This window comes from Schistocerca piceifrons, chromosome 2 (assembly GCF_021461385.2).
Source record: "Schistocerca piceifrons isolate TAMUIC-IGC-003096 chromosome 2, iqSchPice1.1, whole genome shotgun sequence".
In the NCBI taxonomy this organism is placed as follows: Eukaryota; Metazoa; Arthropoda; class Insecta; order Orthoptera; family Acrididae; genus Schistocerca; species Schistocerca piceifrons.
Genome location: NC_060139.1, coordinates 612,073,355 through 612,092,920, shown reverse-complemented (window position 1 = coordinate 612,092,920; position 19,566 = coordinate 612,073,355). Strand labels below are relative to the sequence as shown.

Below are 19,566 nucleotides of genomic sequence, written 5' to 3'. Positions count from 1 at the left end.
CTAAAAAATGGACTTCAAGTTCACTGATAAATGAACTTTATTATTATTATTATTATTATTATTATTATTATAAAGCTACTCAGTTTGATCTGTTCTGTAATCAGTTTGCTTAATTTTTCACACGAAAAATGCGTACCCTCACAGTTGAAAATTCTGATAAGGACCTATGCAAAAATTTATGCCACTGCCAATATGTGGGCATAAATAAAGGCAAATGAAATAAGGTGTTGTCTACTCTTCTACTCCTCTGCTCAACCGTCAAAAGCCTCTTTGCTGGGGTGTCCTTCTACTGAAGTTTCTGGTTAGTTACCATTGTAATAAAATTAATATCTTACAACCTGGAAACAACACCAAAAAACCAAAAATGCAGAAAATTACACATGCATTTACATGCCGTGTTCTGTAAATCTCATCATGACAGAGAGCCTTCAGGGATGCAGAACAAGTTATACCTCTATCAGATGACCATTATAAGGGAAAAGTGAATAAAATACAGAAACAGAAAAAAACTGAAAAATTATTTCCTGAAAATGATCTCAAAGCAAGGAATATGAAATACAGTGTGGTTCAAGTGTGAATTTCTACACGCACTGTTATTTTCTATCATGTAGTGTGTAAGTAATGTAGTGCATTTTCAAATCTGATATGTAGCATCTTTTGTAAATACAGAAAATCACTTGTGTTTTGAATTAAATGTGACTTCTAATTATCAGTGCAGTATAGGATCCACATTAGCCCAGATAATCAGGAGCATTCTGTATACAAACAACAAATTGTGATTAGTACTAATTTACTCATATTTATTATCATGGAAAATACTTCTAGATTATTGTCCTATATACTCATACAAATAAACAGTTGACTCTCAGTAATTCAAAGTTTGACTGATCAAGTTGAAGTTGCAATAAGGGTACCCCAAAAAAATAAAATTAAGAAATAGTACTGCAGTTCATGAACTTCTCAATTAGCTAGTTTAAATACAGGGTGTCAAATGAAAGAGGCCTGGCAGGGATCTGTGGGTTGTGCAGCATGGCCACTGGCCATGGCATCTGCCAGTAGTCTGCTGCATGTGCACTTGCCCTGAGTTAAGCATGAACAACATTGCCACCTAATTAAGGTTACCTTTATTTATGGCAAGAGCTCAAAATGATGTCCCTCTGTGGTAAGAGCAGGCTGACAACTGAACACATTAGTAAACACTCGACAAATTTCAGCTGCTGAAATGTGGGAAATGGCTAGCCAAACCCTGTCTTCCAACTCTTCAAGCGTATGGGGATTGGTGACATACACCTTGTCTTTTAACATTGCCCAAATATAAAAATTACACAGATTTAGATCTGGAGAACGATGAGGCCAGTCAGTTATCTGTCACAGAAACACTGACAATGTGTGGGCTTGCGCAGTCCTGCATGAAATAACCATGCAACTTTCTGTTAGGTGTTAGTTAAAAAAAAAAAAAAAAAAATATTTCAGTATTTTGTTCATATACCTGTTTCCATGTATTATTCATGGAAAAAGATTGGTGCAATAATTCGTCTTGCACTAATTGCACATCACACTCCTGTTTTCACATCATGCAGAGGTTGTTGTCATAATTCATGAGATCCAACTTTGACTGTTCGTAGAATCTGTGTAACCTGAGAAGCGCAGCCACGCTTCACAAGAAAAAATAGCATCTGACAATCAACTTTACCATCAAACACAGTCTATAACAGCCAGTTGCAATAACAACATCCGGCAACAGTATCTAAATTTCTCATTTGTTGTGGTACTGTTGTTTTGTGTGGTTTCAGTTTGTGCATAGCTCTGTGAGCAGATTCTGTTGATACACCAACCTGAAGTGCCAAATGGCACAGAGATTTTCTCAAACTTCTTTCCTAGGCCTCCCCTTTCTTGTCTAATTTATAACTGATTAAAACACTAACTTCTCTAGCCCTTAGTTGGTGTAACACAGATCTAGTCTTGAAATGTCTTCATTAATCTGTTTATTGTCGAATCATTGGAAACATGCACACTGGGAAATTTTCATATGGATTCAAGCCGATATTCCACGTACGATTCTGTTTTTGCCTAGTCAACTCAAGAAACACTCATTTATCCTTAATGTATACCATACTGAATCAAAACTCGACAGGAAACTCAAAACAAAACACTCAAACACAATATAGAAGACACATGCACAGTATTTCTGTGTGAGGACTGGACCCATCAACATAGAGGCAGGAAAAGCCTCAGATTTGGTGCAGTTGCAGTAAAGATGTCTAGCAACAATATTTGAAGCAATTAAACTTGACAAAAAACCCTAAAGAAAACACTGGTACACTCAGTCGAACAGCGTAGGAGACGCGCGCAAAGTATTAATGTCAGAGAACTATGCACAGCAACAACCAGCAGATGCAGTGACAGCAACTGGCAGATGTGCTGCATGATCCTCAGACTCCTCCCAGGTTCTTTTGTGAGACACCCAGTATGTTCTAACTCCTATAGATAAATTGCCTTAATATAAATAATGTATTTCTAATGTTATGGAAGCAACAACAGGTGAATAGGGTAGAAATGTAGTGCCAGGAAACTCACCCAGTGTAAGCAAGGAAGGTTGCATGGTGCAATTGATGATGCAGCTAAGATTAAATGGCTGATAGAAAGAGAAGTCAGGCGGAGGGGATCGGGCTGTGTATAACCTCATCTTTATCAGTTAACTGCTGGTGGCTCAAATGGTTTTAAGTAAAAATATAATAGATGCACTGGTTGATTCCATTTAAAAGTACTGGGCTCTTCAACATCAGAACCATTTCCTTTTTTCTTGTAATATACTTTTGTGTGTACACACCTGGAGAATCCCAGCTATTGTTGAAAAACATTCTGATTCAGTGTAGTAAAAATTAAGTATAAAAAATTACTGAAACAATATAAATATTGAAAAATTATTAGGTTTTTAACAATGCTTACAATTTCTATAAGAGAGATGCATTTTTATTTACTGCAGTTTCTACAGAATAAAATCAGAGGGTGAATGAACTAACACTGAACATTACTTTTCCCTGAGAGAGGATTTGTTAAAAGTTGGTTGCTTTTTGGAGTCTCCTATTACATTACAGAAAACAAATTGTTTCCCAGTTTCGTCTTTTACAATATTGTTAACTCCCAACAAAATTTCTCATGAACATCGTTTGGTTGCAGATGCCAAGCTACCTGCAATAAATAATACACAAGTCATCCTGAAAAACCATTAAAACCGATTGTAAAGGTATTAACAAAAAGAAACAAATTGTTGTTTGGATTAATATTCCTATAATTTTGTAATTATTTAGTAGAAATGTTCACATTACAGATTAAATGAAACAGAAATCCACTGACGATGGCACAGAGGTGCTGAAACATGTTTGGGAACATGGAAAAAATGGAGTTTTGCATAACTGCTAAACCTGACACCTAGCAGTTTTAACTGCAAACATGGTAAACACAAGGAGCTGCAAATGCAAATGATGAATATTGTTACTGTTCTTTAATGAGATTCACACCTCTTTCACAATAACTGGCTTCTCAAGGCTTCTAATGTTCCTTTTTTGACCAGGAAGCATGATTCTTTGCCATAACAGCGGTCAGCATGTTATCATTCCACAAGGATAGAAGCTAAGTTTCGGGAATTCAGTACCAGAAATGGTTGGAAATTTTTATTGCAAATGCATTATTGATATTTGGTTCAATATCCTAGTAAGTTTTCAGGTGGCATACAAATAGGGAATATGATTAGGTGTATTATTTGCTTCCAGTATATGTTCTAGCTAGAAAAATAAATATTCTTCTTAAAGAGGTAACTGCTAGTGATCCTGAAACATCTGCAACTGAAACACACAAATTATCTTTGAGATCAAAGTTTCTTGCGATATTATCCTCGTGTAAACGTTTTTGGTGTTCTTGTTGCATCAGATCCGAGTAAATCTCAACCTTTTGATGAAATCCTCCTCCATATTTGTCAAGAGCAGCTGACTTTCATGGCTGCTATCATAGTGATAATTTATAGCCAATAGACAGCTTGTTTTCCATTGATGTATGTCATCATTATGTCATGCTGCTAAAGATCGTGTTCATGTGTTCATTGGTGGCACCACCCCACCTCTCTCACAGGAACAAAAACAATTTAGCAGATTTCTCTTTGTCTTCTGGGCACCGAGAGCTTATTCTTGTGTGCCACTAATAACACAGGGTGTTCCAGGAGGAATGGTCAATATTCAGGAAGATGACAAGATAGATCATTCAAAGCAAAAAATTGCATTAAATATGGGCCCTAAAATGCATGTCTTAAGAGCTGTGAACACTTCTGCATTTTTCAGTACTGTGAAACAAATCTCTTCTGCTGCTTTCAATATTTTGGAAGGTAGTAGTATAGATCAAACAAGAAAAAACTGTCCAGTAAACATGGGCCCTAAAGTACATACTGTAAGAGCTATGAGCACATGTTCATATTTGCTAATGCGAACACATTTCTACTGAAAAAGTGCTCATAGCTCTTAAGGTATGCATTTTAGACCCCATGCTTACTACACAAAATATGGACAGCAAAGAGTGTGCAGTAGAAGAGATTTCTTTCACAGTATCAGAGATCGAGTGTTGCTCATAGCTCGTAAGGTATACATTTTAGAGCCCATGTTTGCTAGACTTTTTTCCTTTGAATTATTGTTCTTGACATATCCCTGAATATTGACCATTCCTCCTGGGACATCCTGTATAGCCACTGTTCCTGCATATTCCAATTCCTACTGTTTCTCTAATAACAGAATGCCAGTATGTAGAAACATAGGACAAAATTTTAAATTCATCAAATATTATTCTGTGTTTATTTTGTAAGGTCATGGTCAGCAACTGCTGATTTCCTAAGTCCTCAGTTTTTAACATACATCTGGTGTCCTGCACAGCAGCACGTAACAGTACAGGTAGACAGATCAATATAATTGCTTCCACAGTTACAAGGAATTTTATTAATTCCAGGGACTCTGAGATGGAGACTTTCTTTAACTGTGTGCAACATCTACTTTTCCTTCTTAGGTGTTCAGAAAATAAGTCTTGCACCTCTACTTCTGAGGACCCTACCTATTTTCCTAGATGTAGCACCATAGAAAGGAACTAGCACAATAGGTTGATCATCACAAAAGAAACAAGAGTGTGGAAATGTTGATCAATTGCTCATGCTCTTGATGTTCAGAAGAGACACAGAAATCCACTAAATTGTTCATGTTCATGTGAGAATGCTGACATCATCAATGTGGACATGGACAAAATATCTAGCAGCATGACATAATTATGAGTCACACTGACCAATCACAAGCCATCTATGGGCAATAAATGGTCACAACAGCAGCACCCATGACTGTTAGTTGTTCATGAAAAAGACACGGACGATATACATTATTAATTGACATTAAGTCAGGACTGTCCGTGACTGTTACTTCTAGGGTAAGGATGTATTTTATCAATTATATTCCGTCTTAAGTCACAATATTTTTATTTTATAGTTGCTGCCAATATGGTTCAGAGCCACAACTCCATTGTCAAGGACTGTACAGGCATAATGGGTGTTACATCTGTTTCAGTTTTTCACCTAACAGAAACAGAAAGACATAGTTGTTAGTCTTAATGATAAAACAGTCTCAGATGGGATAACTGAGAGAAATACAAATATTTCAAAATAATATCTGCGTTTGACCACATAACAATTGTCTTCTGCATTGGTGAAAAATTCTGCATTTGCTCTTACATTTTGAATGACATAGCATGTTATGACGGTAGCTACTAAATGACTCAAATGACACATACTAAACTACATCATATTATGGGGTTGTGACAGAGTACTGAATTCGGAATTATTTCCAGTTACGAATGTTAATGAAAGAAAATAAAAAACAGGTTAGAGGAGCGAGAGTTGATAATTTTTTGTTTTAAATTCTTATATATTCAACATGAGATTTGATGTGTTTATTAACATACTGAGTGACTCAGAATACTCATTACAATTTCCAGCTTGTAATGCAAAGTGTGTAATTTATACCTGTGGAGATAGTAAAGTAATAATAATAATTTTGGGATTTTGTCAAAAGCTCGAGATTTTACTCAGATTTGATGCAGCAAGAAAACTAAGAATGTTTTGTGCAGTATATTGTTTTTGTCATCTATTTAACTCCTGGTATTTAATATCCTGTTCTTCAAAGTTGCCAAGCCAGCAGTGCTCACCAATTATCCTGCTGCTGTTTCTAACAGAACAAAAGTTTTAATGAAATCCAAGAACAGTAGACCAGTCAGCTCATTTCTACCACATATGTGAATCATCTTGTTCTTTCATCATGATTTCTTTAAATCTTCTGAAATGTGCTGTTTCTGAACCGTAAGTGGTATAGATGTAGATGTAAACTGCACCTGCTGGTGACTCAAAAATGTGATGATGATAATGGAGGTACAACCAATCATGACTGGAAAATTTTACTAGATTTGTATAGGCATTCTTTTCTTGACTTGTTTTGCTTAATGTACTGATTGACACACTGAAAGTCTGAATTTTGTCTGTTACACTCCACTTTTCCACTGTTTGGTAAACAGCCATGGCTCCCCATTCTTCTGAAAAGTTAAGGGTTTCAGGAACTCTTTAACAATTGTGCTTGCCTTGAAAAGTTACTATCATTGCCCATGTATCAGTTGTTATAACACATGTGAGAGTTGGAAACAGGTTTCCATCCAAGTCCAATACTATTCTTGGCACTTCTTTAGCTTAAATTTATACTGACTATTTGTGTGTCTCACTTTTCTACATTTGTCTCTAAGGCATTAAAAAGCAGTGTGGCTTGTTGCCAGGTTTTCAGTCCTGTACATCAAAGCTCCTGTAACAGTCATTACTATATATACCCTATTTTCATTAGTGATTTTACACCTATCAAAAACTTCAGAAGGAGGGAAAATAAAAAAAAATAAAAATGAGAAGCTGGAACATTGTTGCTGCTACTGCAACTGTTGGCGTTACTAATACTTGCTGATCAATGATGGAGGAAATTTTCCTTCCATTACTGCTTCGCCTGTTTGATACTGAATAACAAGTTTCGATGTAACAACCTGATGTATACCAAAGTATTGTTCCATTTCTTCATAACCCTTTTTTTATTTTTTTTATTTTTTTTTTTCCTGCAGTGTTTTGTGGCCTTTAGTTTTTGATGGACAAACACCAAGGAGCCTGGTTATTTTTTCTCTTTCACTGAGCCATAAAAGAATTCGTAGCTTATTCATTTTGCATCTCTCTCATACCATTTGAATGATTTGTGTCAAAGAGATCTTCTATCATTCAAAAAAAATCTTTTTTGTTTCTTTTTCCTGGTATGCAGTTCTAGTCAGATTTCGTAATTGAAGACATAATAGCCACATGGTACTGTGACTAGTCCTAATTAATAGAAACACAAACACTTTCTAGCCCACTTTTTATTTTATTAGTAAAAGGTCCTCCTCAGATCCATTACTTATGAATTACCGTGAAGCACAGGTCATTGATCTGCAAAGATTCCAACTGGTGACCTGCATTTCACAACAATTCCAACCAGAGTTCAGCAGTCCAAACTCAACTTCAGATTATGTAAGCAAAACTTTCTTAGCAGTAAGCGCTATAACTTGGATACCATTGCATGGATTGACAACCATGGTATTTTAGTTGTGAATGAACACTGGTATACAAACAAGCTAATTAGTGTATATCGTACACTCTCTGTGATGTTGTGCCCTGTCCCCAATAGAAAAGGAAACATAATGGTGGGGTAGCAATCTTTGCTGTGACAGTTAAGTAGAAATTATAATGTAATGGATCTAAGTACTTTTAGAATAAAAGGGTATTGTAGAACTTACAAGTGGGAGTAAGAGAACTTATTTATTTTAAGTCCTCCCTGTGGTAGCCTGGATAATTTCTTTGAAGTTCTTAATGACTTGCATGTTGACATAGTAAACATCACCAAAAAAAATGAAAAATAAAGGCTGGGTTAAGATGATACTGACTGGAATTGTAAACAATGATCTGTTATCTACTGACTCCAGCTCAGGAAAACTGATTCAGTATTCAGTTTATTCACCATTGACCACTTACAGTGGAATAGGCCTGAACATTAAATATACAATTAACAATAACTTTACAATAAAGTTTTTACAATTTAATTCCACTTCTTTTAGGAATATTCATATATACTAATGTCAATGATTATTTGAAAATATTCTGTTATCTTATAAAATGCGTGTTTGAGTAACCAATCATAAATCTTACATTTGAAAATATTGCTGGTCAGTGACCGAGCAGATGCTGGAAGTTTATAGAAGAGTTTTTGACTTATTATTTTGTGTGAGTTAGCAGTCTTTGTGAGTCTGTGTCTTGGTATGTCGAAGTCCAGTTTGCCTCTGGTGTTGTGGGGATGTATGTTCTCTCTGGTCTCCAACTCATTTAAGTTGCTTTTGACATAAAGCAGCGCTGTGTAGATGTATAGATTCACAACAGTTAATATCGTGTGCTTGATAATGAGGGGGTAGCAGTGTTTCTTAGGCTTAACTTTGCTCATTATTCTGTTTACCTTTTTTTTTTTTAATTTTCAAAATTTCACTGACATAGCAAGAATGTCCACATAACAATATGCCATAGGAAATGGGTGACTGAAACAGGCCAAAATATACCACCTTTAGATACTCATCAGTGAGTACATCTGTCAGTCTCCAGATGAGATAACACACTCTTGCAGATATGGCTAATATGTTCCTCCCAGTTTAATTTTGAATCAATGTGGAATCCTAACAATTTAACTGATTTGCTTTCAACAGCTATAGTTAAACCCAGAATTAGTTCTTGAGTTTTATCAGGATTACATAGGAATTCATTAGAAGAAAACCACTTCATTACTAGTTCTAGTTTTTCCTGTGTTGCCTGATGCAGTTCTGTTGTGTCATGGTGTGTACTGGGCAGTGTTGTGTCATCACACAATTGAATTTGCTCCTACTTGGTAAGGTAAGTCATTAATTGCAGTGATGAACAGAAAAGGACCTAGGACCGAGCCCTGAGACACTCCAGTCCAAACTTCCGTCAGCGAGGAGCATCTATTTTTAATTGATACAAACTGTTTCTTGTTCCTTAAGCATGATTTGATTACATGTAAAGATGATTTGTGTATGCCGTAAAATTCCAGTTTTGCAAGTAGGGTGTTAAATGGTATGCAGTTGAAGGCTTTGCTAAGATCACGAAGTACAACTGATACTAGATCCTTACTTTTGAATGCAGTTAACACCTGGTTAACAAATTCAGTGACAGCAGTAGTGGTATTTTTACCATGTTGATATGCAAACTATCTGTTGGAGAGGAGATCATGCTTTTCAAAATAGTTATTTAATTGGCTGTACATTAGATATTCAAAAACTTTAGAGAAAATTGGGACAATAGAAACTGGTCGATAGTTTTGGGGCAGGTCCTTATCTCCCTTTTTAAAGACTGGTATCACTTTAGCAGTTTTGAGTGCATCTGAGAAAACTCCAGATTCTAAACACACATTAAAAATGAAAGAAAGAGGTTGACAGATAAAGTGGATTATTTTTTTCATTAGATAGTTAGAGAACCAATAACAGTCTATACTTTTTTGGAGTTGGTGAACCTTGTCACAGCTTTTACAATATTCTCTGTGGTGACAACATTCCAGTGGAAAGTATACCTCCTATGGGTCACAGCACCAAGACGATCTAATGCACAAGTGCCATTTTGCTTGATTTTCTTTTTCAGCTCACTCACTGAGGTTAGGAAGTAATTATTTACTTCTTCTGGGACCAGCATTGCATCTTGTGTGTGGGTTTGTGAATCATATTGGTTGATGATGTCCCATGCTGCTTTAAATTTGTTGGCAGCACTTTCTATGTAATGTTCACATGCATGTTTTTTGGCCAAGGACAGTTTGTCTTTGTAGGTTTTTTTACGTTTTAGATAAACTCTATAAGAAGTATTATCTAGCTCAGGTCCTTGTTTACAAGAATTTTTATATATTCTGTACAGTCTGAGCATCTCCTCCCTAGTGAGAGCTAGCTCATCTGTATACCATTTTAGCTGTTTGTTTTTGTTTATGCTTAGGGCTACTTTTAATTAATGGTGAGCAGGTGTACCATAACTCTGAGTATTTTCAGGAAGCTGTTAAACACCATGTCACCAGCACCCTTCCCAGATTGTGTGTTTTGTACAAAATCCCAGTTAACATCAGATAATTTGTCAATAAATAAATTAATATATTCATCTTTCTGCCCTCTTATCCATGTGGCATTAGACTTGATTCTGACTGATGTGTCTGATTTAGGCAACTGACCGCAGCAGAACGTTAAAATCAATGGTTCATGATCAGCTAGGGCTCCACTGGCAAGTCTGACGTCATACATATCTCTAGAAAAATTTACTATAATATTATCTACGCACGCATTATCCTGTGTGGTATGTAATTTATACATTGTAAATTAAGTGATCTTAAGATATTAAAAAATGTTCTAGTAACATGTTCATCACTGTTGGCCATTTCAATGTTGAAATCGCCACAGATAATTAGTTTTGTTTTAGACTTTAGTATTTTCCTCATAAGCAGCTCAAATCTTTCGAAAAATGTATTTGCATCTCCACCTGGTATCTATATAAGCTAACAATTATAGTATTCTCTGCATTTAGTCTTATACAGACAAATTCTCCATCTAGTTCTGCACAGTAAGAGATAACATCTATTTTGGTAAACATTATATTATCTTTAACAAATATTAGAACACCTCCATTCTTTCTTTCACTTTTTCACATAATGTCTCCAACAGCTTACCCTTGAGGAACAAAATATTGTACTTGATACTCTGTCAGCCAATGTTCTGAGACACAAACAACATCAATGTTTTCAAAACTGCAAAAATGTTCTAATTGTAATACTTTGTCCCTAATGCAGTGAATGTTCATTTGCATCACAGTAACAGATTTATGTTTATTGTTTATTGTCTGTCAACACTCTCTCACCTGAATGTTGCTTTTAGCATCTAGTTCAAGTACAGGAGGTTTATTACCTGCCGATTCACTGACTTTTACACTAAAAAATGATGCACATTCCAGGTATTATTCAAATCGCTACTTTTGTAAATTGTTTTATTCCGTGTGAGTCTTTCTTTAATTATTTCGTTGACACGTTCGCACACAAACTTTTTCCCATAATAGTTTAGGTGGTGCCCATGTCTGGTGTGAAGGTTACGCTGCAGTTTACTTATATCGACCACAGCATAATTTGTGTATTCAGAGCACAGTTTCTTTATTTTAACATTGGTTCTTCGAATTTCTTTATTAACGCATGAACTCCAGATTAGATCATGCCTATGAGGCACTGTATCAACAACTGTATTCCTTGATTAATTTTTTTCTAGAAAGTTCTGAAGCACTTTTACGCAAACAAGTGCTTCATTTTTCACAACATCATTTGATCCCGTTATGCATACAACAAAGTCATTTTCTTGCGTGGATTTTGTTTGAGTGCTTGTGTCTAAACTGTGTTTAGGTCCCACTCCAGGTTTGACAACACTGGTCACTGCTATGTCTCGATTTATTTCTTGAAACATACTAGATATATTCCTGCCGTGGCTGTCTGTTAGAAAAAGCACACTGTTCTTTTTACCTGATGTTCCCCATTTATCATCATTTTTCTCAGCTTTATTATTCGTTTTCAGCGCATTGTCTTTTGCAAGGTCTGGATCATTTACACTGTCTTTAACACCATCACTGGACTACAGAACACCATATTTGTTTATACTAGATCAGTTTAATTCAACTTTCCAGACAAATAAGCCCACTAGACAGGTCAATAGGAGCAAAAAATGCATTGACAATTTTACAACTAACAAAATTCCCCTGGAACTTGTCTTTTCTGAGCGTTTCAGGTACTGACAGAAGCTGAAAATCATTATATGATTAACAAAAAGAAAAAAAATGTGACAAAAAGAACCAATCTTGATGATGATGTTGAAAGCCTCAGCAGTATGATAAAAAGTTTAAATGAATTTGCCATAAATGGGTGAAAAAAAATCCATGAAATGGAAGCCACAATATGAAAACTGACACTTTTTCAGTAATCACAGACTAAATGTGGAATTGAAGAACTATCATGGTTATTACTACCATCTATTATCAGAAACTACATGGTCCAGTTACATTAATGTGACCACCACATATAATCAATGTCTACGTGCAATAACCACTCACAGATGGCAGGTGACAGCACTAGCAATAGGAGTAAATAATGCATGTCTGGGGGGCATAATGCTGAAATGGAGTGATTTACTGAATAATCAAAAGGGCATGATCACTGCCTTTCAGGCCAAAGATGGAAGCATTTCTGAAATGCCTAACACTGTAAACTGTTCATGTGCCACCAAGTATACTGTGCCTGGCAAAATGGTGCTATTGAAAACTGCTGACAAGGCAACTGTGGCACACCATGGGCCATAGATAACAGAGGTGAATGATGGCTGTGGAGATGTCTATGGACAACTGTTGAGCAACTGACATCCCAGATGAACCAAGAGGCTACCAATAGTGTCTCTTTAATGACCATTCAGCAAACGTTGCTGTGTATGTGTTGAAGGTTGGAATTTGCATGCCAGTAGTCCAACTGTGTATCCACTGAGTGGCAAAAAGTGTCCATTTTAGATTAATCATGTTTTATGCTGCATCAAAAAAATGACCGTTGCATGTACAACATGAAAGTCTGAAAACAAACACGCTGCAACAATCGTTGGAAGGGCTGTAGTCTGGGGAATGTTTTCACTTTATTTCCTGGGTAATCTTGTTGTTATGGAAGGCACAATTTATCAACACAAGTATGCATCTACCTTTGGCAACCATGTCCATCCCTATATTCAGTTTGTTTTTCCTCTGCATAGTAGCATCTAACTGCAGGACAATACATGTCACACAGCTCGCAGTGTACATGCATGGTTTGAAGAGGACCAGGGTGAATTTACTGTACTCTGCTGGCTATCAAGCCCCCAGATTTAAACTCCATCAAGAATCCGTGGTATGAGCTCGATCAGGCTGTTCATACCATGGATTCTCTACTGAGAAGCTTTGCACATCTGGACACAACTTTGGAGTCAGAATGTCTCCACATCCCTGTTGGTACCTTCCAGAAACTCATTGACTCTCTTCTTGCATGTCTCGCAGTGGCCTGTGTTGCAAATTCGGTTATTCTGGCTGTTCGGTTATTCTGGCTGTTCGGTTATTCTGGCTGTTCGGTTATTCTGGCTGTTCGGTTATTCTGGCTGTTCGGTTATTCTGGCTGTTCGGTTATTCTGGCTGTTCGGTTATTCTGGCTGTTCGGTTATTCTGGCTGTTCGGTTATTCTGGCTGTTCGGTTATTCTGGCTGTTCGGTTATTCTGGCTGTTCGGTTATTCTGGCTGTTCGGTTATTCTGGCTGTTCGGTTATTCTGGCTGTTCGGTTATTCTGGCTGTTCGGTTATTCTGGCTGTTCGGTTATTCTGGCTGTTCGGTTATTCTGGCTGTTCGGTTATTCTGGCTGTTCGGTTATTCTGGCTGTTCGGTTATTCTGGCTGTTAGGTTATTCTGGCTGTTGACTCATCTCGGTCTTTCCTGAATTTTCTGAGGTAATTGAGGAAGTTCTTTACACTATGTTAATGATATTCCTGAGTCAACAAAATGAAAAATTTGAGAATCAGAACGGCTTTTCAGAAAACAGGCAACTTCAGTAGCCACATCACAGTTAATAGATGAAACAATAACTGCCATAGAGAACAGGGAGTATGTGACTGGAGTGTTCCTTTATCTTGAAAAAGCATTTGATTGTGTTAACAATATTATACTACTTAAAAAGCTATGGAACCTGAGTATTATATGAACTGGCTATGAATTGATAAAAGTTCATCTGAGCAACAGGAAACAATTTGTGCTGCATAAAACAAACAGTGAGTCGTTCAAATCCAAAACTACAAATTTCAAATGAGAGCCACAAGATTCTGACTTGGGACTCCTTCTCTTCTTGATTTATTCTTTTTTCTTAATGATGTAAAATACTGTCCTCCTAGCTTTAAAAAAGATGTAACATGTTCAAACACAAGGCCTTTGACAGTTAGAGGTACTGTACAACAATGTACCAATGAAATAGTCCGGAATTTCAATGAAGGCCAATAAATGTAAGTGCTAAAAATACTGTAGTAATGGAATTTTACACCAAGAAGCAGTGTGTGGCACGAAATTATCCATAGGAAATGACATTGTTAAAAAAGAAAGCTGACAAAATTCATAGGAATCACAGTCCAGTACAATGTCATGTGGGACATGCTTATTGTTTCCTTAGCCTGTAAGCTATTGAAAGACATATTTGTCATAAACATAATCAGAAAATGTTGTGAAGATGTGTGTGTGTGTGTGTGTGTGTGTGTGTGTGTGTGTGTGTGTGTGTGTGTGTGTGTGTATTAAAAATGTCATATTACTCAGTGTTATCATCACATTTGAAAAGGCGGTAAAAGTATGGAATTTAACAACACAAACCAACCTAAATGCATTACTAGCACTGCAGAAAAATGCTGCCAGAATTATTTGTGGAGCCAAACCCAAAGAATCCTGTTTTGACCTGTTTCTAAGATTTGATAAGCTTATACTGTATATTGGATATAATATTGCTTGAGAAATTAATGAATCCAAACTTAAACAGTGACCGACAGTAGCATAAAACTACACAAAAATCAGAATACCACATAAATAGCCAAAGAACAGATATTATATGAAAAAATAGGCAATTCATGCCAGGCAGAAGCTAGAGAATGCCTTTCCTAAAAACCTTAAATTAAAAGACCAACTTAAAGAATTTTAACAGGAAATCCATTTTATAAATAGAAATGTTCTGCTTTATAAGTATTTATGGGTTATCATGTTAGGCAGTTCACAAGCAATCTAATTGTTTCTTGTATATGAGGTCTGTTCAAAAAATTATGAAACTTTCATAATTTTGCGCCAATCGTGAGTTGGAGTGAAATGCTGTTGGCATCCCTGTACATGCCTGTGTTTAATGTTGAACTGCCAAAAACTTCATTGTTGTATGTCTGTTAGCTATTGTTAAGTGCTGTGTTGATTAGAACATCGTGTCACACAGTTTGTGAATTTCGAGATGGCAGAGTTAGAGGAGCAACATGTCTGCATTAAAGTTTCCATGAAACTCAAGAAAATCTTTACAGAGATACACCAAATATCACAGGAAATATATGGTGATGAGTACTTAAGCTGTACTCAGTGTTAGGAATGGTTCAGCTAGAACACACAGGTACAAACAATGAAAAATCTGATTTTATAAATGAGGAAGACAAGTAGAAGATATTACATTTGTTTTGTTTTTATGTTATTTCTACATTATGTTCTATGTGTATGCTTATGTTCTCCCTTGATGGAGGTATATGTTCTTTTTCATGTGTCCATACTTATAAATCGTGTATCGTGTAAACTATGTATCTAAATATCTAGATGTGTACATATATACTCCTTTTATGGAATTATGTGCTCTTATTAAGTATGTCCATATTTATAAACTAGAGAAACAAACATGAAAAAGACTTAAAATGAAAGATTTTAAACCACTATGAAAAATATTAAGAAATGGGAAGAAATCTAACATGTGTTTACCTTTTTATGTTGTAATGTGCTTCTGGGAGCATCCATATGCTTTCTTTTAATGTATTTTGTTTTTAAGGTATACTTAGATAGGCATAGAGTTATTCCATGATGAGTCACCAGTGTTTCAATCAAATGATTGTTTGTAACATGTCATGTGACCATAAAGTTTCTATTCTACATTGCAATTGCTTTGTTTTACATTCATTGGAAATTAGCCATTTACTGAAGAGTGAAAGGCATAGCTGTGCTAATTGTCTTGCTTTCATTATACATTGCCATTTCTTATTCATTTCATCTTTGAATTTCATATCTTCCTTAATAAACTGATACAACTGGAATTTGCATCTAAAGGAAACCTTAATAATTGGGAAGTTAAAATTTGTGGTCAATAACATATTAAAAATTACTGGCAATCTGGTCATTATTCAACTGCAGATAGACTAATAATTAATTGTGATAGTAAGTTAGATATTTTTTTCTTATACACAGTAGTTATTCTTTTAATTTGTTTTAGTGGCAGAACTGACTGAAAAGTTGGAGAAAGCTGAGCAGCTCTCACAGTCTAAAGTGAATGTTGGTGAAAATAAGATTGACAGGTAAAAGAAGAAAATTTAGTTAAATAAAGTAAAATTTCAGTTGGAACAATGTCTCTTTTCTTGCTTGAAAGTATTTGGTTTCATATATGCTATTTGTTCTTGGAGCTGCAAGTAAGGCTCGTTCATCCCTTCAATCTGTACTAAGCATTTATCATGTTTTCCTTATTTTCCCCTCTCAATATATGCACTGTCAGCTGTTTCTGATGTTGACAATGAAGACACACTGTTTCTCATTTTATTAAAATGAAAATATTTTCACATAGAATTTTTTAAGCCAGAAGAGCTGTTTCACAGAGAACTTAAATTCAGTATCCAGTTTGTTTAATATGTGGAAGATCTGCAGAAATATAAATTTTAATCTCATTTCTCAATTTACAACAGCATAAATATTAACATACTGTTGTTTGCCAGCTGTGTACTTTTTCTGTTATATTCTAGAAGTAAGCAAAACTTTGAACTTGCAAAGTATCTTTCACACACGATTGGTTAGCAGTATATGAAGCAGTACCAAATGGTACCACATCTTATACTATGTATTGGCAATGCATAGTAATACATGTGAATTTTTGTTTTTCCATTTTGGGAAGTCTGCAAGCTGTAAACATAAACAGCAGGAAGAGTGTAAGTGATTCTCAACAAAACAGTTCATTGAGTACACAAAGTGTGCATTTCATTTCTGGAAGAAATTGGTTAATACAGATCCAGTAAGAATTTTCAGGTGTGCATGTAGATGTCTGATTTGTGTTTGACATTTTAAGCTGACTGGGTTTCCCTAAAATTTTACGTTTCCAGAATTGTATTCTTTTTATCCAACAAGTGTTCAATAGTTGTAAATATAGTTAGCATACAGTGTACTTTCAGTTAATGTCAGTGTAAAAATTTTTTTCATCAGTAAGCTGTGACATTTCTCTAACAGTTTCCATGAAACATTTTTTGAATGAGCACTGTTGTATTAATCATTAATATATTTTCCAGGAACTTGGTGAAGAACTTAATGCTGGGCTATTTCTCAGCACCAGCTGCTAGTAAAAGTCAAGTGCTTCGTGTACTTGGAAGTGTGCTGGAATTATGTCCTGATGAGCTTTCAAAACTTGGCTTGGCATCCAATAGTCCAGACTCGAACCAGGTAAAGTTTTATGCCGTTTGTTTAAAACCAAAATGAAACTCGCATTTAAGAATGAACTCCATAAAATCATCTAAGCAAATTATATGAAGATAGTAACTGTTCCCGGAAGAACAGATACCACTGATGACTGTGCAGCTTCTCTAGAATAAATGATAATTAATTGAAACCCTCAGCTGCCGACAGGTGTTGCTGATATACCTCAATGGGGACAGCTGAAAATGTGTGCCCCGACTGGGACATTATGTATGTAGATTGTGGACAGTTGTAAATATGAGTCTCATGGGATGCGTGCAAGGGATAAGTCCCTGCAGTCGCACTATTCAGTGTCCTCAGTGGCTCAGATGAATAGAGTGTCTGCCATGTAAGCAGGAGATCTCAGGTTCGAGTCCTGGTTGGGGCACACATTTTCAGCTGTCCCCATAGAGGTATATGAACAACACCTAACGGCAGCTGAGGGTTTAAATTAATTATCATTTAAGCAAAGTATGTTTAACGTAGTAGTGGTGCTACTGGATTCACAGTTTTGTTCCTATATTAAGTATACATCAGGAACACAAATTGTTTTTTTTTATCCTTAATAGCCCTTTCAAGCAATAGAAGAAAATGAAAGTGGATTAAATGGAAAATGAAATGAAATCATTGTTAAAGGAAACTGCAAAATGTGGTTCACCAAGTAGAAATTGTGCTACAATTGTAAAATATAAGCACTCTGCTGTATTGGCAATGAAACAATACTCTTATAATGAAAATTATAATGAAGCTATTGTAGCCCGTGAATTGATAGCAGTCAGTCATAGGTATCCTCCCTCAGGTGGCTTGGCTACCACTGGGCCCCAGCCTTTGCAACATCTTTTCCCTTCTGTGCTGCATGTCTATCCTCTTGCTGTTCCTTTTCCCCTCCCTTGGGGAATGTGTCTGGGGTGTTTTTGGGAATGTGTTCCACATCTTCAGTAGCTGACATAAGAAAAGACTCACCACTTTTTTTTCATTACTTTTTTCTTTATTCATTCATCTTCTCCTATCCTTCCTCCACTTTAGTGTTTAAGGTTCCTCTTTTTCTTCTTCCTCCCTGTGTGCTTCTGAAGGCTGGCCCACGCATGACAAGTGACTGGGTAACGCATAATTCCCAGCCCCAGATCAAGAGGTAAGGTTCGCAAGTACCCCCTGGTACAGGCCTGTTCCAAGAAGGGGTGATTGCCCGAGCTGCTCCCTTCCGAAATTGCGGATTGGTCCCACTATCAGGTGTTTGGGAGGTGTGACCTGAGGTGTGAGCAATCACCTAAGGCAGCTGAGTCCCCTCTGAAGGGGAGGGGGGGGGAGCAGTTGGAAGGAGAATGCCACTGGAGACGCTGGTACTCACGGGGATTTTCTCACAATGAGCGAATGATCTTCTTCGCAGTCAATGTCTGTGAAATGTAAATGGAATGGGGCTCCCGATTCAAAGACCTCCTAGCTGTACCGTGGTTCCTCACGGTTTCACATACTGAAGACGGTCAGTCCTTTGCAATGGTAAATGCATTTATTACTTGGAAAGATGTTGATAAAATTGCTGGGCCTGTGAAATCCTGCTCTCATTTACGCAAAGGCACTTTGCTTTTGGAGACTACTTCTGATTCTCAAGCACAACAACTGCTTACCGCTTCACTCCTCCACTACTATCCTGTTCATGTTGAGGCCCATAAAACCCTGAATTGTTCCTGTAGTGTTACTTACACTAGGCTGCTTGATAGTCTGACTGAACCAAAATCCAGATGTACCTCTCTGATCAGGGTGTCATTGCAGTCCATTGGGTGATGAAAAAGGTAGATGCATCCTTGGTGCCCCCAAACACTCTTTTTATCACTTCTGATAGAGTGGTGTTTCCATCCAAGATCAAAGCAGGCTATGAAGTTGTCACAGTTTGACTGTACATTCCAAACCTGTTGCACTGCTACCAGTGTCATCATTTCAACCACATTCAACTGTCCTGTCAGCACCCAGTCAAATGTGTAACCTGTGGTAGGGATGCTTACAAGGGCGATTGTCTGCTTCCTTCTCCCCACTGTATCAACTGCATTGTCCCACGTATCTCAACGAGTGGGCTGTCTGGGAGATCCAGGTAAGGGAAAAAGTGCCTTACCCGGTCACTTGCAAGTTATTGGCTAGTTGCAAACCTTGTGTTCTACCA

The 19,566-nt window shown here is 36.6% G+C and overlaps 1 protein-coding gene across 2 annotated transcripts in view; it reads left to right on the top strand.

Moving 5' to 3' along the window:
- Positions 1 to 19,566, top strand: part of LOC124773942 (thyroid receptor-interacting protein 11-like) — a 465,298-nt gene that overhangs the window by 429,328 nt on the left and 16,404 nt on the right. For both annotated transcript variants that reach the window (XM_047249444.1, XM_047249443.1), the window contains exons 20-21: positions 16,192 to 16,273; positions 17,249 to 17,399. In XM_047249444.1, the coding sequence (XP_047105400.1) occupies positions 16,192 to 16,273; positions 17,249 to 17,399 (233 nt within the window). The remainder of the gene's footprint in view (positions 1 to 16,191; positions 16,274 to 17,248; positions 17,400 to 19,566) is intronic.